The sequence below is a fragment of the Vigna radiata genome, chromosome 8, assembly GCF_000741045.1.
Source record: "Vigna radiata var. radiata cultivar VC1973A chromosome 8, Vradiata_ver6, whole genome shotgun sequence".
Lineage (NCBI taxonomy): Eukaryota > Viridiplantae > Streptophyta > Magnoliopsida > Fabales > Fabaceae > Vigna > Vigna radiata.
The window spans coordinates 10396499-10421647 of NC_028358.1; the positions used below are offsets into that span (position 1 = coordinate 10396499).

At 30.9% G+C, this 25149-nt stretch overlaps 3 protein-coding genes across 4 annotated transcripts in view; 2 read left to right on the top strand and 1 right to left on the bottom strand.

The window, feature by feature from the left end:
- Positions 1-877: 877 nt before the first annotated feature.
- On the top strand, positions 878-2952 carry LOC106769955 (B3 domain-containing protein At2g36080-like). Its single transcript, XM_014655768.2, has 2 exons — positions 878-1869; positions 2429-2952. The coding sequence occupies exons 1-2, from the start codon at positions 1074-1076 to the stop codon at positions 2641-2643; spliced, it is 1011 nt and encodes a 336-aa protein (XP_014511254.1). The 5' UTR covers positions 878-1073; the 3' UTR covers positions 2644-2952.
- A 16385-nt stretch (positions 2953-19337) lies between these two features.
- On the top strand, positions 19338-21742 carry LOC106770206 (protein trichome birefringence-like 8). Its single transcript, XM_014656029.2, has 4 exons — positions 19338-19805; positions 20008-20397; positions 20613-20765; positions 21394-21742. Exons 1-4 carry the CDS (start codon positions 19462-19464, stop codon positions 21740-21742), a joined length of 1236 nt encoding a protein of 411 aa, XP_014511515.1. The 5' UTR covers positions 19338-19461.
- Positions 21145-25149, bottom strand: part of LOC106771882 — a 31014-nt gene continuing 27009 nt past the window's right edge. For both annotated transcript variants that reach the window (XM_014657896.2, XM_022784582.1), the window contains 4 exons: positions 24054-24179; positions 23757-23927; positions 22038-22097; positions 21145-21929 (listed from right to left, as the gene is read on the bottom strand). In XM_014657896.2, the coding sequence (XP_014513382.1) occupies positions 21816-21929; positions 22038-22097; positions 23757-23927; positions 24054-24179 (471 nt within the window). In that variant the 3' untranslated portion in view covers positions 21145-21815. The remainder of the gene's footprint in view (positions 21930-22037; positions 22098-23756; positions 23928-24053; positions 24180-25149) is intronic.

Below are 25149 nucleotides of genomic sequence, written 5' to 3' on the forward strand. Positions count from 1 at the left end.
CTGTTCTTTATCGCGATTTCAATATTTAAGAAGCGTGTTGTTAGTAGTTTTTTAATGGATAGTTTTACGTGAGTGATAAACTGGTAATGAAATAAAGTCAACAGTGTTTAATAAAAGAGGAAATATAATTAAATGAGTAAAAGGGTAATAGGTAAACTAGGCCGGCATGGGATTGAGAAAAGAAGAAGCATCGGAGAGTGAGGGAGCATATTGAGATTATGATGATTACTTAGTCCGGGAATGAAGAAGAAGAAGGGACCCATCTTTTTTTTATACTTGATTTGTTTGCCAATTTAGTAACATGGGATGTCCCTAATTCCACCAAATTACTTTCCTCTACAATCTATCTTTCTTTCTCACCTTTCATAGACATAAATGTTCGCCCCAATTCAGTAATAACTCACTTTTTTAATAATATCACTATGTCTCACGGACTATTATATATTTCTATTCACTAATTATAATTACACAGACTCATTATTCATTAAAAATTTAATTAGACTGGAAACCAGAACCATAAATAGTTGTCGAAGATATTAAGTATTTAATAGAAAATAAGTTATCATTGTCGATCCTTCGTCGGATATTGTAATGTACTTTCTGAATAAAAAAAATCTGATGTACTTTTTCGATGTAGTAACGCGTTTCGCACGTAACTTGAATCAATAAGTCTTACGTGTATGGCGGGGTATTTTTAGATTTTGCTGAAATATATAAAGAGTAATTCAAAAACTAAACAGAAACATGTGTCTCTGTTTTTCTCGAATTATTGAATATTTAATGTTAAAAAAAATTGAAAAGAAAACTAAAATGGTGGCAGATAATATTTTCTTTTTCTTTCTCTCTCTTTGTCATATCTTGCTCCATCAAATAGTTCCCACAGTTCCCACATCAAACCATAATCATCACGCCTCTTTCAAAACCCTTCCTCTTTCTCTTTCTCTTATTCTTCATTCTGCTATCTGTACCCTCACAAAATCCTCAATTCCAAATCCACCTTTTCTCTCTCTCTCTCTCACACACACTCACACACAGAGTACACAGAGTGGAGAGAGAAGTGAACAACTTGGAAAATGTCGATAAACCACTACTCCATGGACCTTCCCGAAACAACACTGTGGTGGCCCCAACAACAGCATCATCAGCAGCAGCAACCCATCTTAATGGAAGCAACCCCGAATCCCTCCTCAACTTCCTGGCCCTCCGCAGACCCTCTGGGTCTCAACCTCAACCACCAAAACGACGACGCCGAAGAAGACGAAGAAGAAGAGGACCAAACAACAACCACTACACAGCAAGAGGAAACGGAAGACGAGAAGGAACCCATGTTCGAGAAGCCTCTAACTCCCAGCGACGTGGGGAAGCTCAACCGCCTCGTAATACCCAAGCAGCACGCCGAGAAGTACTTCCCTCTCAGCGGTGGCGGTGGCGGCGACTCGGCCGAGTGCAAGGGGCTTCTATTGAGTTTCGAGGACGAGTCGGGTAAGTGCTGGCGGTTTCGCTACTCCTACTGGAACAGCAGCCAGAGCTACGTGCTGACCAAAGGGTGGAGCCGCTACGTCAAAGACAAGCGCCTCGACGCCGGCGACGTTGTCTTGTTCGAGCGCCACCGCTCCGACGCCCACCGCCTCTTCATCGGATGGAGACGCCGGCGACACGGTGACACATCGCCGGTGCACGTTAGCGGCAGGGCGGTGGGGCACGGGAAGAGTGGCGACGGGAGTAGTAAGAATGAGGGTGGCGGCGGCACTGGTGTTGGTTTGGGATGGACCAGAGGGTTCTATTCTGCGCATCCTTATCCTACGCATCAGCAGCAGCAGCTGCATAATCATCAGCCCTTGCCATACCAATATGACTGTCTTCATGCAGGTTGCTCTATCTCTTCAATCCAAATAAATAATTTATCTCTTTATTCTATTTTTCCTTAAAAAAAAATGGATAATTTTCCAAAAAATATTTATCATTGCCTTCTTCATTTTCACCTATTTTAGTTTTTTTAATACTTTTTCTCATCCCCTTTCTTTGCCATTCAGGTTTTGTCTAACAAATACTATAATCATATTTTAAATTTCTCAAACCACTTAGATTCTTCTTTAACCCATATTTCTTACCTTATTTTAATAAATGGTAAACAACATTTAATACTTGATTAACATTGTTAAAAACAATCAAACATGTAATATCATTGTTTTTTTTTTTTGTTGTAAAAAAAAAAAAGGAGAAGATGATGAAATAATTACATTCTTGTGGAAGTGCGTGAAGTTTAGTTATCCAATTAATGGGGAGAAATGTGGTTTTATATTGGGATTTGAGAGGATGGCGAAAGGCAGGTGAAGCAGACGCGCCGATTGTCTTAGAATAAATTTTTTTGAATTGAATTGAATTGAATGGGTTAGTTTGATGAAATGCACGTGTTGCAATGTTACAGGAAGAGGGTCGGAAGGTGAGATAGCAGAGGGAAAGAGTCGGAGTTCAAGGGTACTTAGGCTTTTTGGGGTGAACATGGAATGCCAAAGTGAACATGATTCTGGACCCTCCACACCCCAATCTTCCTACAATACTACCAACATGCCCTCCACACAGGGCACACATAACCATCACCATTTCTACCATCCTCACCAACCTTACTACTACTACTACTAGACTTTTTCTTTTCTTTTTCTTTTCCCTCCCTCAAGTGTAAGATATATAACTATATATGTATCCACTTGATTATTTTATATCTACTATTTCTCTCCTTCCTCTAACTTCTACCTCCTACACTTCAACAACATACTCACCTCATCGGATTTTCTTTCTGTTCAACTTTTATTATCTATTCATAGATTGATTACCCTTTTAATTTTCGGAAGGGATGGTTTCCTTCTACCCGACAACTTAACTTGGCTATTTGTCACGTTTGTGGTATCATCTTGTATAATTTATCTCTCTTTTAATATATAAAGTTTCTTTCGTTTTCTGAGCAAAAGAAAAAAAAAAAAAAGATTCGGCTCTTTCTCTTTAACAATGAGAGTGATGACCGACATTATTTTCTATTAAGGTCTAATCAAGCTGCAAATATTTATAATGTGTATTTTTTCTCTATGACTTTTTCGTTTCCCTTGATAATATATTGAATGTAAGATGTTGTCGGTGAAAATTAAACTCGATTACAATTGATACCTCTTCAAGAAAGTTTTAACTTAAGAGGAACATGAAGAAAAATCGACAAAGCAATTATTATAAGAAAAAAGTTCAAAACCGACATTGTTGATTAAAAGAGAATATTACACATGTTTTGTATTTAAGGAGGTTTTATATTTTTGAAAATGTTAACTATCATTGAAGCATTATAAAGAGGACATTGCAGGTAAAATAAAGATAATAATACATTTGTAAAACATTATCACTTGTATAAAAATATCTCAAGTTATGACTATCAATAGAATGATTTGTCTTTCATTGTATCTCTTTAATCTTCTTTCCCTTTTCTCATTTACTTAATAAGATTACCTCTTCAATTTTAAATTTTTGCATTCACATTATTTCTGTAAAATTATTTATTATAAATTTATTTGTTCCTCATGTAACTTTATTTCACTAGGAAAAGTTAACAAATGATAAATGTGAGTCTTATATATTTAATTAGATCAAATTGCTCATGTACAAAAGCATGGTAATTGTTTATTGGAATACAAATGTTTATACCATTTCAGAAATATCGTTTAACAACAATATTCAATATATATATATATATATATATATATATATATATATATATATATATATATATATATATATATATATATATATATATATATATATTTAAGTGATGACCATTAAAAAGTCAGTCTAGAAATATTGAATGGAATAAGAGAATGGTAATAGTTTAGAGTTTGATAGACTTGTTAGAAATTGAAGAACTTATTTGTCAATGGGTTATTCCCAAAAAGAGATGAAAAAAAAGGAAGTTACAATTATTATAAGTTTCACGCTTAGCAAAATAACATCAAATTGATCGCAGAGTCAATTTTCTTTTGTAAGTGTTTTTTTTCTTCTCCCCCGCCTTTGCTCTTTTTCTCTTTTTCCTTTTCCCCATTTTCTTATCCTGATTCCCAGCCACACCATTTTCAAAGAAGCAATCCTAGAGGTTTCAGGGCTTCAACATCAACAACGAGGTTGATTGAGAAAACAGTGGGAGAGTACAATCAGTTGTGGGCGGTCCTAGATCCAAGGAGGTGAGGATGACAGTCGTGATGTTTTTTCTTTTTCTATTTATCTTTTTCATGAGAGGTTTACTGGAGAATATTATGTAAATAAAAAAAATAGGTTGTTTTCTATTTCACGTCATTTTAAAAATAAAAAAAAAAATCCTTAAGATATTGAGTTCATAGGTTGTTTTCTATATGGTGTTTAACTTTGTCATTTCTATTTAATGATACTTAGATTTATATTTATACCATGTTGTAGTTATGATGTTATTGTGTCATGTTGTTGTTTTCACAATAATCTAAGACGGTCATCAAGACGAACCAATAGCTCTGATATCACCAATGAATTTTTTTGTTCTTTCATATGAGGGTTTATTGGAGAGATATTATATATATATATTACTTGAGTCCAGCCTACATAAAAAATTGACATTACTTTTTAATCGAAAACCTCGAGGGATTGAGTTTATGGTTACTTTTCCTTATATGGTATTTAATTTTGTCATTTCTATTTAATGGAAGACTTAAACTCACACTTGAACTATTCTGAATAAGTTAGGTCAAAGTCAAATATTTGCAACAAGTTAATAGGTCTCTAGGTGCCAACAATGATGTTGAGAGACGAAGAGGAAGAATAAGAAGGTGATGGTGATGATGAAGAAGGAAAAACTTTGGTAGTGAAAATCCTAGCATAAGGAGAAGGAGAATAAGTATGGACATGGTGGTGTGACTTAGAAGGGCCTAAGATGGTCAACCTAAATCTCACACTCTTTTGGGCAAGAAAAGTCCTCTAAAGACAACACCAAGTTGTCATCTTTAGACACAGTTAACATCGGCCCAACACTACCACAACTAGTTAGAACCAATAAAATTTGTATTTGTGGAAAATTGAGGATAAATAGGCCAGGATGAATTTGAAGGAAATTCAATTTGTGGAGAAGAACAAGAAGCGTATAAAAAAAATGAAATTGATGGAATGCATTGGTGTGTTTCTTACCATTGGCTCCCAATTTCAAGAAGGAAAGAGTAAAGTTTCTAGAGATTGTGACTTTATTGGAGGTTGTACTGATGTGACGATCATTTAAAAATGCAAAAGACTACAGAAGTTGGAAGAGGATTAAGCATTTGAAAATTGTGTAGTTGAAAGATAACAAAATGGGAAAAAGGAAGAAGAAAAGAGTTGCAATGGTGAGAGAGGAAATATTTTTTAATCATTAACACTATTGATTAAAAACACTATACCAAGCAAGTAAGTCTTTTGTTAGAAGTCAAGTTGTTAGATGACTAAGAGAGAATGTCTAACATATATATCAAGGTTGAATACTTGACCAATGTGATGTGAATATCAAAATATGTGATCAAGACTTTCACTTTGTGTATACTTTATTATCAATAGTCAAATGCTATGTGTAGTATAATAAGTTAGAAGTCTAGTATATGTAAAAACCAAGTTTTAAGCATTAAACGAGTTCAAACAATAGATGTCAATGTGTTAAATGAGTACAATGAGTACAAAATGTGTGTTGACCAGGTTAAAACATTAGATGACCCAAGTCTCTAAACAACCTAAGTCATTTGTTAGATGACTAAGGTGTTAGAGGACCTAAGGCAACTTAAGCCATTAAACGTCCAAGGCGTCAGACGATCTAAATAGTTGAAACAATCTACCACCATGAGAAGATACGTTAGTATTCTATGTCCCCCAACCATTTACATGTGTAAGACGAACAAGAATGAGACCTAGACATACCTCAGCTCATCAAACCATAACGGGGAAGACTAACTCTTCTTTGAAACCCTACATCTTAAAATGATACAGCAAAACAAATACTCAGCCTAAAATAACACATGAAGCACATCATCTACACTGCTATTTAAAACAAAATGACACATAATTCATACATATTCCCACCTTATCCATGTCTAAACGTTGTTTCACAAAGAAATAACGAAGGTCTAATTCTTTCACATTTTCAAAATTAAAGACCCCATTAAAACTAATCAAAATATAAAGACTTATTTGAGATTTTCAAACAAATACAAAGATCAATAGAGTTTTTGAATTTATTTTCAAAATTTATTCATCTCATCTTCTAGAGTCACATTACTCCAATAAATGTTGTTAGCAAATGAACCAAATTAACTTTGTTTATACAATATGAAAACTCAATTAAATAAAAAGAAAAATACAGAAACAAAAATAAATCATAAATCTAAATATATTAATCAAATTATTAATTAAACGTAAATTTTATAAAATTAACATTCACTAAACTATTCTATGCTCATCAAATACTAAATTAACGTCAATATAGAGTCCCGTTGTTTTTGTCGAGTTATATGTTATAAATATTTAAATTTTAAAGGGTTAGTTTTTATTAAGGATATTACATTGAACTAATATTATATCAATTTTAAAAATACTATTAGTTACATCTAACATTGCTATTATAGCATTTTTATTTATTTTTATTTTTTAATGCAAAATTAATACCGTTTTTTAGATAAATGTTGAGTTTTATCAGATCATTATATTTTCTTGTAATATTTGGAAAAAAAGAATTAGACATTCACTAGGATCTCTTAGTATAATATTGCACTACTTTCCATAATATCAATTTATCACTAAAAATTAGAAATCATATATTAATAAATATTATTTATTGTGTAAAAAAATATTATTTTTGTTAATAAATATAATGCATGTTTATATTCATACACGGACGATAGACATGATTTCTATACTAATAAGATTATTTATTACTAGTAATATTTATACTTATGGGAAGATTTAAACTCAAGATTATGCAAAATAATGGTCCTCTAGTCTCCCAGTTAAAGAAAATATTTTTCAATAATACATATTTTTATTATAGATAAATTTAAATATATTAATAATCTTTCAATAACTAAAATTTTAAAATTCATCAATAATTTAATTTTATCAACAGGTTTATTTTCGTCAATAAAATCTCATGTATAATTTCAAAATTTTTTATAATATTTAACTACTTTACTGAATATTTCTAATTTAATAAATAAGGTTATCTATAATCTCATCATTTATAAACTAAAAGCTTATCCGTATTTGCTAAAAGAAAAATCATGATCATATAAAGTTTGATTTTTTTAAAAGGATGCAAGTAATTTTCTTTTTTTGCTTTCGGGGTTGGGGTTTACATTGTGTTAATAACGGTTTTATTCGAAATAACATCTCTTTCAAAACAATCAGTTGCTTAGTTTTATTAAAGAATGAAGATCATATAGTATTAGAAAAATCATAAAATCAAATTATCAACTATGGATATTGAATATCAAGATTATTAATGGTGAAAATTAAATGAAATATATCAGAAGGTTGTGAGTAATTAAAGTTGATATTATAAATATTATACTTTTATTATGAGCACTTAAAATTGATATTATATATAAACACAGAAAAGTCATAAGGAACAGAGCTAGTTACACAACTATTATATTTAAGTACTTTATAATTTTCTTTAATTACATCAATAATTTATTTTAGGCACTTTATCACATTTTTTTTCTATATAATTTAATTTATGTATTGTTTTCTTTATCTTTTTACTATTTCCTTAAATGTTCAATGAGTCTTATAATATCTTTATGTATGAACGTAAGTATTAAATTTATAATAATTTAACTCATAAAGATATGATAAAAAAAATTGTTAGCATAACTGATATAATGTATAAAAGAATAAATTTCGCTGTCCATACTTTTGAGATTATATATATTTTTGTTTTGATGGAAAACATATTGTTAATAGATTATTTTAAGAAATTCCCAGTAACAAGATGAACCTTAGGTCAATTCCTTCCATGACCTGTAATTTTTTTATAACAAAAACTTCCATGTATATGTAGCTGTGGGTCTACTTAGGGCTTGTAATTAAGCATCATCATTAACCATAATCAATAATTCAATAACTAGGTAGTCAACTATCTAGGTTTCAAACCCTAGTTTTTTTTTTTTATTATTTTTACTTCAAATTACTCTCAAGTGTTTTATATCTTTTTTAAATAAGAACATTGTATAAAAATATGATTTTATTGGAGTACAAATAAAATTTTACGTCAAATAAAATAAGAGACAGATATGAGTTTATATACACATAGATACTTTCATTAAAAGACATTTTGAAGTGGTAACAAAAATAAATACGTAAGATTTTGACTAAAAAAAAATGTGAAAATTTATGTGTGTTAAACCTCTCCATTTTACTTCAAATCACCAATTTTATTTTTTTCCATAAAAATATGATTTTTTTTATAAGTTAATATATTTGTATGGAGGTTTACGATAAAATTTAGATTAAAATATATTAATGATGTTTTGTTGTTATAATAAAATGTAATAAATGATGGTAAAATAAATAGAATGAGTATTGCAATTGATTAAGATAAAAAAGAAAAAGATGAACGATGAAATGAGGAACTGATGGTTTAATAGAAGAGTAATAATATTTGGATAATATTTTAATAATTTTTTTATAATAAAATATGTGTTATTATTTTATTAGTTTGTTTATAAATTTATTTGAATTTGTGTTAAAAAAATATTTAAAATGAATTAATCGATTCTCAAAATATTGTAAAAAAGTACTGGTAAATTTTTTTTTCTTTAATATAATATGTGTGGATGTGAAGCAGATAAGAAAATCGGCGAGGATGTGACATCCATGAATTGACCCAATTGGAAACAGAATGAACAAAATGAAGTGTAACTAAACTTTTCACTCAATGAAAATCCCTGATTTCCATACCAAACTTTCACACAACACTGTTAAAGTAAAAGGCAAAAGAGGGTAAGTGGGAAAAACAGCAGCAGCAGAAACAGACCAGAGACACAAACACAGAAACAGAGAGAGAGAGTAGCTAACGTAGGACCCACAAAAATACTCATTCAATTTTTCTAAAATAACAATATAATCAAATTAAAATGTTTTTGTACTATACCTACTCTTATTTATCTTAATTATAAATATATATTATTTAAATTTAAATTTTATCCAATGAAGTCATCTTGGAACCTTTCCTCTTACACTCTTTGTCTGCAAATGGCGCAGGTCGCATCTATGCATGTGCAGAAATCTCATGCCTCACTTTCACCAATAATTCCAACTTCAAAAACCTCCTTTCACCTTCATTTCTTTTTCTAACCTTTCATTCTTTACCTTTTCTTATTTCTACCGTCGGATCAAACCACCTCTTTCTTTTTTTTTTTTTTTAAATTCACCATGAAATATTTATGGAAAGTGTGATATTATTTTACTAAATTATTTTAAGAAGATTTTATATTTATTCCCAACAACATAAACTTTGTAGTAGTTGTGAAAAAGGATGTAATATATTTACCAATTTAATTGTTTGAAAATCATTTTCTTTAGTGCATCCTATTCGCAGAATGAGATTAGGAGTTTTTCGCACAGTGACACATCTCGTCATGCGAATTAACTCGCAGAAGTATCAGACCTCAACTCCACGTATAACGTCTCCAAGTCGTTATTACCAAACAAATACCAAACACTCGATGTGTGAACCAATTCACCATTCAAATTAAATTGGCAGTGATCCTAGACCACCACCAGTCGCTCAGCGTCCAAATTCGCTATGCAAATCACCATACAAAGAGCAACTCTCTCCAACCACTCGCATAACGCACCAAATCGTTGTGCAAGTGCCTAGGCAGAGAGAAAATATCTACAGTCATTTGCACAATGCACCAGTTCGCTGTGCGAATGCCCTGGCAGAGAGCATCTCGCCAGAGTGACTCGCTGTGCAAATTCATTCGCTCAATGAGTTTGCATAATCTGTAGAACGAAATTCTGCAAAATTATGCAACTCAACCACCGATTACCAATTCTAACTATTTTTCCAGACTTCTAACACTCTTAGATTGTGTTATATACCTAATTAGATTTGTCTAAGTGATTCTAAACCTTTCTACTATCAAATTAAAGTGTTTATGAACCACTTTCCACTCTAAAACATCAAATTCATCAACTTAAGGACCCAAATTCAAATCTACCACCCTACACATTTTTTGACCATTTGAATGACTCAAACAAGTCATATTTGACTTACCCAAACTGTCCCAATAGCCTAATTGAGTCCTTGACCTCAAATTCTCATTTTCACTACCTCACTTCCTCTAGAATGTCTCAAAACATGCATAACTCACTTCCTTTTCTATCTAATCACTATTATAATAGATTACACACATCAAACAGGTCCAATTACAATTGCACACACTATCCAATTCAGTTTACAATCATCATAGTACAATTTCATCATTTGGCATTCAAAGAACAAATTATTTAATCTACTAAAAACCCAATTTTAACTCAAACAGTACCAAAACACAAAATTCATCACCCACACATATCAGACTACTAACTTAAACAGAAATCTAGCTCCCCTTACCTCAATATCAATAGCACAGATGAAATCAAACCCCGACTGCTTACTTGTATCACAAGGAAACTCAACAAAACCTACAACTCACTAATTGGTGATAGGAAAATAGCCTTAGAACCTAATTTGAGTTGAGAATTAAAGGGAGATAACACAAGACGCATGCAACAGAAGATTTGTATGATCACGACTCAAGAACATGCGGTGAAAAGGGGAAAACAACTTACCAGCTAGAATAAAGAAATTGATCGGTCAACTGTGTAGCCCTCTACGCCGTGAACGTCTGGGCACCTCCTGATCGTCAATCAGACAATTCAATTGAGAGAAATTCTAGAGAGAAGCTAGAGAAACTCTAGGTGAATAGTGTTCTAGAGAGATAAAAGTGTTTTAGATAATGAACCGAGCTTTAGAAAGTTCTATTTATATTATAAGATTATTTTTAAAGAAAATGCTTGTCTCATTATTTTAATACGCCTATCTACCATAATACTCTATTTTCTAGATTCTTACATATATTACTTTTATTTCAAAATTAATGAATTTATAGACTTTTTTATATGAAACTTAAAAAAGAGAATACATTTATTGTATTTCTTTGAATTACTAACCAAGAATTAGTTTTGATATCACTAATGAATTCTTTATATATGATATTTATCAATAAGATATAAACACAAGCTCAAATTTATATAAGAGATTGATGATACCTTTATTATAAAACCTTAAAACAATAAGTGTATGAATTATTTATATATTGTTAAAATTTTTCATTTTTACTTAATGTTGGACTTAACTTCACACTTAAATTTTCAAATGCTAAACTCGCTTAAATTTCCAAAAATGTTTGAGAATTTTAGTATAAATTAAGTTTCACGTTAAACAGTGATTTGTCATTCAATTTTAATTTGGCGACCATGTTGTAAGCTCTGCAAAATACAAACTAGATGAACGTTAAGGAAGATGAGTAAGTGAAGTGAAATGTTTGACCAAAAGTGGGAAAAATGAATGAAGGAGAAAGATGTAATATAGGTAATGACATTAATGGTACGTTTAAGATGAGTTGATCTTATCTACTTATTCGGTGATACATGGCTTCTAAATTCTTATAAACATGATGTGTGTGTGATGTAGTATAGAGGAAACTTCCATAAACAAGTTATATTATTTATGGAGTCTTAACTTAGGGATGATTAACAAAATGGGTGAGACAATTTTGGACCACTTTCACACACACTAATTTCAACTCATACATGTTGGAATATTTTGAGAAAAGGAGAATTTGCTTTACAAAAAGTAGATAAAGATATGGTAATCTTATTTAAAAGAGAAACATTACAATATATAAAACTTAGGAATAACTTCTCACTAACGACATGGTTCTATAAATAAGCTTTGAAAATAAGGATAACAAATCAACTAAAATTGACTCCTTAAAACTAGGAAAGCAATAACAACTAAAAGTAACAAATTTTAAATGTAAACATGTTTTAATCCTGAAGCATTTTCTAAAACTCCTCCTTGTTTTAGAAAGAGCAAACACCAATCTATTATCTCAGAAGCTTAAACCTACTTATTAGAAATGGCTCTGTAAACCAAACAATAAGTTGATTTTCAAACTTACACTAAACCAAAGTTATTAATCCCTTTTAATCCATTTTTCTATACTTCTCTTAGGAAAATTAACTTGATGTTGAAATGCTTAGTTTTGCCATGAAACACAGGGTTATGAGAAATAACAATAACAACTTAATTGCTAGCAAAAATCTTGGTACTTTCTTTCTGCTTTAGATTTAGATCCATTAAAATCTTTCTCGACCATAAAGCTTGATTAATAGCAGTTAGTACTGCAATAAATTTTACTTCAACAGTGGATTGAGCCACAATTTCTTGCTTCTTTGATCTCCATGAGAAAACACTGAATCTAAGAGTAAAACAATAGCCTAAATTTAAAATCTTTGATCTCCCAAATGACTGTTAGAGAAACCACCAAATTTAAAATCTTTGCTCCAAGTGAACTTAACACCAAAATCATTTGTACCTTTGACATATTGCATTATTCTCTTGGTAGCTCTAAGATGTAATTCACTTGCATAGTGCATAAACCTAGACAAAATTCTTACAACATTTAAAATATTAGGATGTTTTGTGGTAAGATACATCAATCAACCAATAAAACTTTTGAAGTACCCCTCATAAACTTTATCAGCTCCACCTTCCTTACTCAGATTCTCCTTTTTGATTCATAGAAGTGTTGGCTTCTTTGCATTCTTCAAATCTAAACTTCTTTAAAATCTCCTTGGCATACTTCTTCTGGCAGATAAAAATTTGATGTTCAACTTGGTTAATTTCCATTCCAAGGAAGAAAATCATTAACCCGAGATGTGTCATCTCAAAAACCTTCATCATTTCTTGTTTTCTCAAAAACTTTTATCATTTCTTATTTTCTTAAAAACCTTCATCATTTCTTGTTTGAATTCCTTGATCACCCTTACATCATTTCTTGTCAACAAAATGACTTCAACAAAAAGTGAAACTATCAAAACATCATTGGTTTGATGTTTAACATAAAAGGTTGTTTCATACTAGTTTTTCTTAAAATTGATGCTTAACAAATGTTCATCTATCCTGTTGTACCAAGCTCGTAGAGCTTGATTTAATCCATAAATCCTTTTTGAGAAGATACACCTTGTCCTGTTCTATATTCTTAACAAAACCTTCAGGTTGTTCATCATAAATTTCTTCATGTGAAACACCATTTGAAAAATGTTGGTTTTACAATCAAGTTGGTGTACTTTCCAATTCATTTGAGCAACAAGAAAAGTCCTTATAGTGTTCAATCGAGCAACTAACGCAAAGGTTTTCGAGTAATCCACACCAAAGATTTGAACATAACCTTTCACAACAAGCATTGTCTTGTGTTTGTTGATGGAACCATCAAAATTTAACTTGGTTCTTTACACCCATTTGACATTGATCACCTTCCTATCTTTGGGTTAATCAACTAACTCCCATTTTATGTTTTTTTAATCATAAAAATTTTCTCCTTCATTGTAGCCGCCGAAATTTGATCTTTCTCTACTGCTCCAAAGTCTGCAAGTTCACAAACAACAATGTTGCACCTTTCATAAATATTGGAGAGTGACCTAGTATCATCTACTCATTCATTTTTCTGCTAGTTCGGCTATTCATCTTCTCCAATCATTCTTTAACATCTTTATCTTGTTGGCAATAGTCAACAATTTGTTTGAATATTCGTTGAAGGTGTTAAATTCTTTCATCCTTTGAAGCTCAAATTCTCTTTTTAAATTAAACACTTGTATGCTTGAAATCTTTCATCTCCGTCATATTCCATTTTTATATATTTTAGAGTCAATATCCTAGTAAGGATGGTTGTAGAGACACCAACAAAAAGACATGGCTTCTCAAATATCCAACGTCTCTAGGTAAACTTTCATTTTAACAATTCAAAAATTATAAATTTTCTTATTAAAAATTGGAAGAGCGGTTTGAGAAAAAAACTTCTTTCAGTTCATTATAAAAGTCTCAATATTAAAGAAATCTAATCCAATTGTTGAAATATTTTAGGAAAAACTAAATTTCTTTAATAGGAACATATGAAGATAGAATAATATTATTTAAAATAAAACATTACAGTTTATAGAATTTAAAAATAAATTTAAAAAAAACTTCCCACTGACAACATGTTTATAAAAAAAAGACATGAAAATAAGGTTAATAAATAAACTAAAATGTATTCCTTAAAACTAGGAAAGCAATAACTAAAATAACAAATTTCTTAAATGTAGACATCTCCTAACAATACTTAAGAAAAAAAAAAACATATAACACTTGATTTATTCAACTTTCCTTTTCCAATATTCAACCTTTATGTAGCATAATAACAACCATTTTACTTTTCAAACTTTAATTTTATTTTTCTTCGCCTTATATTTTTTACAAACTCCTTCTTTTCATAATTTATCATAATAAGGCTTAAACTCCAACTTAGATAGTTACTTAACAAAATAACTTTATGTTCAATTGCCACTATGAAAATAACCATGAAAGAGATTTAACACTAATAAATTAAGTTCTAATCAAGATATAATTTCTAAATAGAAACCTTATCACAATATATTTTAGTTTTTTTTTAATGTTCATCTTATTTACGCATTTGATAATTGGATAATTTAAGAATATATATATATATATATATATATATATATATATTTATTTATTTATTTATTTATTTGTATTTGAAATCATGTAAACAGTATTCATAAATTATTGAGACTAATCTTTCTCTCTATCTATACAACTGTACAAAAGAAATATACTTTTTTTATAACTATTTGGATAATATTTTATATTGAGACCATTTTGAGTTTCAATGAATTAAAGTATTTTTTATTTAATATACTTTTTCTTTATGCAATCAAAATAGATTTCCTATGTTCATACATATAATTTCACTTTGGTAGTGTCGAAGAAATGCAGAAAAGGTAGAAGGGTGGAAGAATGATAAAATATTAGGAAGCATACGTAATTTGATGAAAAAAATGAAAGAGAAAAATATGTAAAATTTCAGACTTTGCATTCTTTTACAAAATTGAATAAGTCCTCAACTAAAATTCACATTCAATTATATATTACAATGTAATTTATTAGTATTATTATATTTCATGTTATATAAGTGATTATATGTTTTTGTAATTTACAAAATGATTATTATTATTTTCTTATTTAAAGCTTTTTTCTACTTTCATTTATTTTACAATAGAATATTTCACTTATTTAAAATATAGTATATATTATTTTGTTTCATTAAGATGTGATGCATGAATAATGAAGCATTGATGATTAATGATTAATCGCACTGAAATACAAAAAGTTTAGCGAACCTAAAAATAGAATCTCTAATGAAAAATGAAAAAGAAAGAATGATATAATGTAAACCAAACTCTAAGGACCCACTCCAACACCTTCCATCCATTCCTCACTCATATCATAATTAATCATGCAATAACATTACCATCTACATGCTGCTTTCATTAACCAATAAAATAAATAAATTATTACTTATATTATATATATATATATATATATATATATATATATATATATATATATATTATTAATTTTAATGTCGAAAGTTTTTTTCAAACCTCCCCACGTGCAACGAAGATTTTAACACATTAATGGAAGACAATAGGAATAATTATATATAGTAGTTAGTTTTTGTGTTTAAAATAATAAATTATTAATTATAGATAAAGCTGAAAATTACAACTCATATGAAATAACATGGTAACTTTAAATAACAAATTTCAAACTTTACATAGACCACTTTAAAAGAAATCTAATTAAATTTTAATAATATTCTAAAACGTGTGTGTATAAATATAAACAAAATACAAAATGATACGTGGCGTATATATTATTTAAGTTCTTGACTTCCATGAACGGATTGGATGCAATTTAGTCGAGCATAAGAAAGAAAAAAAAAGAGACTAAAAGTGTAAAAGAGCTTTCTTATTTGCATATACGACAATAACGTTATAATTTTTATTCTATTATTAGGAAAAATAAAAAATTAATTCTATATAAAAGACCAATAAAGTAATGATAGAGAACAATTATTTATTGGTGTGGGAAGCATGGCATAGTTAAGTTAATTAATAAATAAATTGATTTATACATTTTTCATGTAGTTCTTAAAATTTTTATTTTCAATTCGTATACAATTTTTTTTTTAACTGTAAATAAGAAAAAGTGGAGAAATTATTTCGTATTGAGGGTGATAATTAGGTAAGAAGCAAGGAAATTGACATATAGCACTAGTTGGCACCAATAACAAACAAGTATTTGTCATGTCTTTAACTTATTAGCTATTATTATTGAAAATATAACCTCTCTAGTGTATGTGGTATAGTTAGAAGGTGATTTTTAGGTTACATCCAATATTTCAATTCCTTTAATAAATAATATGTTACTAAAAAATTTATAAATTTATTGTTTTAAGATTTTATGATTGAAAATGATGTGAATTTTGAAAGTATTTCTCATTGATATATTGTATTTCTCAATTATCTTCTTGAATCCCTTCTTCACTTGATATTATGAAGTTTTGAACTTTAAAGTTCCAATTGTGCTAATTTCATGTCAGTTTGAAGAGATTGTTTCTTAAAGAAGATGCTTTTGGTGAGAAACATTGTATTTATGTTAGATGTCAACATTCACACTTTTTTTAGTTCTTCTACTTACAGTATTTTATTATTAAAAGAAAGTGGTCAAATCATTCTTTATAAAAATTTACTTTTCAAAATATCTGTGTTTTCCTTACTTTATATACACTGTATTTGTAAAATTTTCTTTTTAACGTTGAAGGGCGATGAATCTCTTCCACCTTTCTGGTTTTGCATCTCTTTGTGCCCTTTAAGCAAGTAAAAGTTGATGACTTTTGTATCATTTTTTTGTGTTATAATATTTTATTTAGGGTTGAAGAATAATTAGTTTTGGTTGTAAGATTTTATTGACCTTTGATATTGAAAAGATTTTAAGTGATTTGTAAGTGCATATCATAGATAATGGAGGACTACAATCTAAACATGCATTTAAGATGGTGTTCATTTGGGGTGAGACAATGTATTATAAGGAATGAAGGAATGATTTGCAGGTGATGTAAGGAGAGAATAAGAGGATTAGCACACACTTCAAGGAATTTCAGGATGATAAAGGTGAAAATACAATTATACCTTAGTTACGTTAATACTTTATTCACGTGAATGGATTGTGAATGCATTTTTCGTATTTTTTAATAGCTTTAGGTAGTGTAGATTCATGAAGACACAACGAAGAGTGACTTTGAGAGGAGTTATTGTCATAGGTGTATGTGGTGAATGGATCATGATTAACAATATTGAATGATATATGGTGAGGTTACATCTTCATGTAACCATGACTTCTAGTTTTGGTTGGAAATTAAATAAGGAGGAAAATTTCAGAAAAGGGAATCGATTTTCATACAAGCTGGAATCGATTCCATGGTGAATGCAAAGAAGTTGGATTCGATTTTATATATACAAAGAAAGAGTTGGAATCGGTTCCAACATGTTTGGAATTGGATAAGTTACGCATGTAACTGGTTTTGACATTGTATTTCTGTATTGCAGATTGTAACAAAATTATATTAAAGTTTAAGTGTTAATATAAAAGAAAAGAAGAAAACAAAAGGAGGGAGAAGTTGGTCACAACGTTTTCAAGCTATTTTGTTTAACGTGACATGAATGTCGATAAGCTTGACTAAACATCATTGAATTCGACAAAAGAATTTATAATGCTCAGCTACACCTGATTATGGAGACTTGATAGTTGTGGTGATGAAGCGTTGATGACTATGAAAACTCCTCTTATGGACACTATGAAAAAATAAAATTTTCCTTGGTTGTTGGATTACTAAGACTTTGGTATTCATGATTTTGGTTTTAATTAGCCCAATGAAATTGAATCAAATGCATTGCAAATATTAGGAATAGACGGAAAAAACTTTAGAATGCATACACAAGTTAAGTAAAAATAATTAATTTAATTATTTAATTTATGGGTTAAAGTTTGTATATAAAATTTATGTAAAAATATATAGTAATTTGTAGTATTCTAATTAAAAACATATATTTATTTAATTTAGTAGTTTAATTATCTTTTAATACAAATAATAATTTAATTATAATCTCATCGAATATTACATTCACATTTAATACTTATAATTAATAACAATATATTATTTTTTATTATAAGGATAAAATTATATTAAAATATTTTTTAATCTATCTTTTGAGACAATTACTTGGAAACTTTATTTTCAAACCTATTTACTTTCACCTTTAAATTTATTAAAAAATAAATACAAATTATATTCTTAAATCTATCTAAATCTATTCACTCACTCCCTCTCAAATTCCTCTTTAAAAATAAAAACATCCTAAATCTTATGTAAAACTAAAGAAATTAAATACATTTAAAAATGAAAAATTATAAAATTCATTAAATTAAAATAATATAAATTTGTTGAAATCATATCTCGTTAATGTTATTTTTTAATAATAATTTTTTAAAACCACATTGATTGTGATAATCTAAAACTTGTCTCTAGTATTGACGAAGAAGATTTAAAAAAAAAAAACATATTATAGTGAATTGTGAAAAATTCAATAGTTACAATTACAATTAATTTTAAAGTATATTATAAATGCATCTTAAATTTATTATTAATTATTGTTTTTTAATCAAAGTCTAAAATTACATTTTACCTTCTAAATTAATAGTGTTTAACAGCCAACATTTTGGTCATTGCACAACACTATATCAATACAAAAAAAAAACAATATTATCAGGGAAATCACAAAAAAAATAAAAAATTTAATACTGCACTTGCACTGGTTCAATTAACTATTGGACTTTCATATTTAAAACTCAATAAAATTAAATGAAAATAAAAACATACCTCACTTACAAGGAAAGGTGTTCGTATCCCATGTTTGATTGCACTTATATATTGGTTTCTTATTTCCATTCTCAAATACATTTTAAACAAAAGTTGGAGATGTAATTATAACAGTAATAGTTAAGAAACAAAAAAAGAATATGAAATGACGTGAATTCCAGCTTGCTAAGAAGCAGGAGAAAAACAAGGGCTAATTAGACTTTTAAAACGGTGAAATCAGTCGTGCTTCCTTTTCTGATGGATCTTCTTCAACGACTCAGAAAAGGAAACCTCAAAATAAACACCTTAAATTACTTTTTTAAGCCTCACATTGTTTTAATAGAATGCGAAAATGAAAAGAGAATCAACATGGGCACTCTATTTTCTTGTACTCTTACTTACATCAATATTCTTTTTCAATTTCGTATACCCTTTTGATCGACAATTTCTTTCTCGTCTTGCTTTTTTGTCATCATTATCATCATCATCATCATATTTCGCTACAAAGAAATCGCCGTTCGTCGGAGCCTGTGATTACTCCAGAGGGCACTGGGTTTGGGATGAAACCTACCCACATCGGTTATACGATGAAAACTGTCCCTTTCTTGATCCAGGATTCCGGTGCCACCAAAACGGACGCAAAAATGAAAGCTTTCGCAAATGGCGATGGCAACCTGATGACTGTGAGATTCCCCGGTATGTCATATATGTTAGCATTATGTCATGCACATTGAGTGCTACTTGTTGCATGCATCCATGCAGGGCTATCTATGTGTTATCATTCTTTATCAGTTTTCCAGAGACTCTTCTTTGTATGTGTTTTTGGACTTTTTTGTTTGAATTTGTGTGGTAAAAGTGAGGAGTGGCTGAAAGAAATTTGTATGGTGATGAAGCTCAGATTCAATGCGAGTGTGGTGCTAGAGAGAAATCGCAATGGACGGATTGTGTTTGCTGGTGATTCTGTGGGAAGAAACCAGTGGGAGTCTTTCCTGTGCATGCTGACAAAAGGGGTTTCTAACCTCTCAAGAATACATGAAGTGAATGGAAATCCCATAAGCAAGCACAAAGGGTATCTGGCCATGAGATTTCAGGAATACAACATCACAGTAGAATACTACAGAACACCCTTCTTGTGTGTTATAGGTCGTCCTCCCATCAACTCATCCAATCATATAAGAAGAACTATCAGGCTTGACGAGTTGCACTGGTATTCCAAACAATGGGTTGGAGCTGATATTCTTATTTTCAATTCCGGACACTGGTGGAACCCAGACAAAACTATCAAGTCGTAGGTCAACCACAACTATTTCTTTAATAAAGTTAGTCTTGCCAAATTTCTTATCAACTTTTGGACTTATTTCAAAGAACCTTTTTCTTTCTGAAAAAAAAAACTATTAAATTTTTCTAAAATTATTTTAATTATGTTACTTGCTAAATAATATAAAAATTAAGATATTTTAGAATCGAAAATAACAGTCTTACAAGCTCCTTAACATTTTACAGGGGCAACTACTTCCAGGAAGGAGGGAAGGTAAGGATGATGAACGTGAAAGAAGCATTTTTGAGATCCTTACAGACATGGAAATCATGGGCATTAAACAATCTACATCCTGGGAGTTTCGTGTTCTTTCGTAGCTTCTCCCCCGTCCACTTCAGGCAAGTGCATTGACTTGTTTTTTCTGGGCCTGACACTCAAATAAACACCCTTCAAGACAATCTTTGATACGAAATTCACCCTGCAAAAGTTAGTTTTCAAGGGTATAGAGTCGATTTAATTTACCAATGTCTGTTGTCAATAATTTTTCATATGAACCAAAAAGATAGATTCGAACTAGTAAGTCAAGTTTGATAGATCAGCAGAGTCAAACATTTTGTTGAGAAAAGATTAATCGTTAAGAGCATGTTTCATGTAACATAACATTCAGAATTTTGGCCAAACAGTTAATTAACTCACTTCAAAATTATTCCTCATGTTTACTCATTCAATAATTTTTGGTAAAATAATAGGAAAGAGAGTAAAATTAGAGATGATAAATGTGTTTGTTTTCTGAACGAACGTTCAATTCAAAACAAAATTGTAACAAAGCTTCGGAACTTGTGCACCTTGATTACAACGTGTATCCAAACATGCACAATTTAACTATATAACTAGAAGTAAGAAATCAGTTTTCCCCCTTTTTTCCTTTAACAACTAATGTTCAGAAATTTGTTATTGTAAATCTAAAATATATGTATTTGGGGGAGGGAGTTTGGTATGACATGGGCACTGATACAAAAATTGCAGGAATGGCACATGGAATGATGGAGGACAGTGTGACAAACAAACAGAGCCAGAAAATGACCCTACAAAACTTGAAACAGAACCATATCATAACATATTTATATCTGGTGTTGTCAAACAGATGCAGTATGAGAGCCGGAAAGCCCAATTTTTGAACATCACATATCTTTCAGAGTTGAGGAAAGATGGTCACCCTTCCAAGTTTCGGGAACCAGGCACTCCAACTAATGCTCCACAGGATTGTAGCCACTGGTGCTTACCAGGAGTGCCAGACACGTGGAATGAACTTCTCTATGCCCAACTCCTGTCTGAGAAATTTGGCATGAACAAAAAATTTCCAGAAAGAGGATAACAAAGCAGTCCGATTTTAATCAGATCACAAAGAATAGTTTTGCTAGCTATACACAAATCGGCCTTGCTTCTAATCATTTATCTTCATCCACTTCCTCATCTGAGCCTATATCATCGACTGCCATTTGCTTTACTTTCTCAAGCTGCCTCAAGAGATCTAACCTTTCTGGTGCATAAGTGGATGGAATCTGCAAGAAAGAACGCATAGTAAATTCTCTCAGCGTGATTATTATTGGAGAAATGATGTCTGAATAGGAGATTGAAAAAAATGCAGCCGTAAGTCATAGTATGCATACTAGAGCGGGTACATATCTCTGAATAGCAGCCAACATTGCAGCATGCCCCACGGCAGTAACCTGTGCAAAATAAGCATTTCTTCTTAGTAGGTTACACTGGACCATTACACAGAGGAAGGGACCAGATCTAATGTTGGAAAATGATAATTTACCACTCACATAAAATAGCAATAGGTTTTTAATCTTCCATCTTTTCTGCATCTTCTATATGCATTCGTTCTTCATCTTATTTTTCCAATTCAATATTTATAGAAGGAAGAGTTAAAGGAGTAAAACGAAGACCATGCCAAGTTTGGCAGGCTCAGTCTCGGGAAAAAGAAAATGGTAGAATCTGTCGCTTAGACAGGATCAATAATTAAGTTTATACAAAGATTAATAGGACATGTACAAGGAGAAAAGTTATTCTACCCCAAATTGGAGCTATTTACTATTTCAATACTCCTAAAGTTGATGAGCTGATGACAGTTCTTACCAGCGCAGGTTGCTGAAATCACTCTATAGGTAAGCTATTAGTTATAAAGAAAATGTCAAGCAATGGTTTGCCGTAAGGAGGTTAAAAGAATATACAGAACCACCGCAAAAAGTTTCCTCCATTAAGGGAGTACATTTGGTTAAGAATTGGAAGAATATTAGGGTTCAAAGGTGCTGACGAAGAGATTATATGGAGGCCCGAAGGTACCAACCAATTGGTGGCAGATTGCACTCGGTGAAGCAATAAAAAAAGGGGTACATTGAAGGTGCCAAATACTGGTATGACAGCAGCAGATAGAGAGCATAACCCAGGTGGAAAAAGTAGTCATGGAGGCAACAACGAAGGCATCTTTCTTTTTTGGCGAAAGCAAACCCTCCTCCAAAACAAATAAATATTGGGAACTATGATATCATGAAGTATGAAGATAACGCAATACATTCTAATAATTATAGATACTATCGGGATATATGCAGGAAAGAGAAGATATTTTATGCTAAATTAGACCTATTTTTGTTTACAAACAGCAATGTCATTCATACACAAAAGAAACCTGGCAGTCTGAATGGAAAAACGAAAAATTCTAGCAATACAGTGTTTTGAACACATTATTATTAGCTGAAATTTATTGGAACTATAAATTTTGGTTGACCTCACTTCTCATTTAACGAGCCTCTCTGTTAATTTTGTAGTTTTCAATAAATTTTAACCAATAATAGACAGTGTTAGAAAGAGTGTGTTACTAACAATCCTCTCGAAAAAAAAAACTAAGGGAATTCTCCCTTGAATACAATGCCTAACTTGCAGACTATGAGGTTCTACAACTTCTACGACTTGAATATTGATGTAACTAGCTAACTAAATAATGGATATTTATCAAAGCTTTCATCAAATAGCATAGCTTTTTGTAGTTACTCCTTGACATTAAAAATTTTAGCCTCTTTAATCCAGTGTTCTAGGGTTTAATCTTTGTTACTCACATTGATCTTAAAAAGAAACGGAGTTTTAGTATTAGTATGGTACAGATGGGCTTGTGCATTCTCCATTTTCACTTACGTCAAGGGGTGCATCGAAGGTGTAAAACAGACTTGACTAATTAAGAGTTCTACGTTCTTTGTTGCACATTATAAAAATAGGCTGAACAATATCCATATGCTAAAACACTTGCATGAGGAGAACAATATGCTTCTCCTTGCTGAACAAGAAACGATTGAGATTAGAAAATGAGACTAATAGTGTGTTCAACTCACTGGAATAAGCATTAAAACACCAATAGGAATAACCGAAGCCATGTCAGTCAAGGTTCTTTTAAGTGTTTTCTTCTCTTTCTCCGTCAATTCGTCCCCTATAAGTGCCCTTCTAAGTAAACCCGTGGCAGCAGCAACATCAATAGCAAGAAGCTGAGTTCCTTGCCAGACATCCTGCTTATTCAATAATACAGAAAAAACAGGGTACAAAGAAGTTGGTTTCATATAATCAGTGCAGCGATGCAAATGAATTCATAAACCAAATAAAAGCAAGATAATCCTTCCAAGATAAAATCATACCGTTCCTGTTTCTTTTAGTCTGCCAATAGATTTTTCCAGGATGTTTTCTTTCTTCTCAACCCTGGCCATCTTAACAACCCCAGCCTCATCAGTATAACGAGCACCATCATCAATAGCTAGTAAATCCTGTAAAAGTAACATTCAATGCGCAATCTAACAGAACAGTCAAGGTAAAAATCTTAGTGGAAAGAACATACAGACAGTAGTATTGATCAATGATATCACGAACCTTCAAAATCCGTGAATATGGAACAAAGTTAGGCCAAAATCAGCTTTAGACAATTATAGTTGTATATTAAGGATTTATTAGTGTGAAAGATGATGATGATGCATATGGTTGAGAATATGAAGATAGTGATGTAATGTTAATGAATCAGAGTAAGGAAAGACTTGATGTTTGTTTTGTTAATGTATTTTATTATGTCTTTATTAGTCTTCTCCATACATAACACACAAGGTTTGTGGGTTGGTGCTGTCTACCCAGCTGGCCGAGCTCCTACCCGACACACCGAAGCTTCTACCCAACAGAACGAGCTCTTACTCTACAAGCCGAGCTTCTACCCGGTTGGCTAAGCTTCAATCATGACCTGAATTCTTAGCTTAGTTAAGCCTCCATTTATTCTTAATCTTAGGCCTTACAATAGTGCTAAGGACACGTGAGATTATTTGAAAAAGGTTTATAATCAAACCAATGCCACTCGAAGGTTTCAATTGGAGCATGAGATGACCAAGCTCGAAGGTTTCAATTGGAGCATGACATGACCAATTTCATGCAAGGGAATCTATTGATTGAGGAATAGTTTTCTGGTTTTAAGAATCTTTGGGCTGAATATTCAAATATTATTTATGCGCGTATTTCTAGTGAAGCCCTAGCTATTGTTCAAACCGTGCACGGGACTAGCAAGTGAGATAAATTTTTGATGAAGCTACTATCTGACTTTGAAGCTACTCATTCCAATACGATGAACCGTGAACCAGTGCCTCATTTGGATGCTTGCTTGAGCGAGCTTCTCCAAGAGGAACAACGAATCACAACGCATGCAGTGATGTAACACATCAATTCTACTGCTTCTGTTATTGTGGCCTATGCCACCCA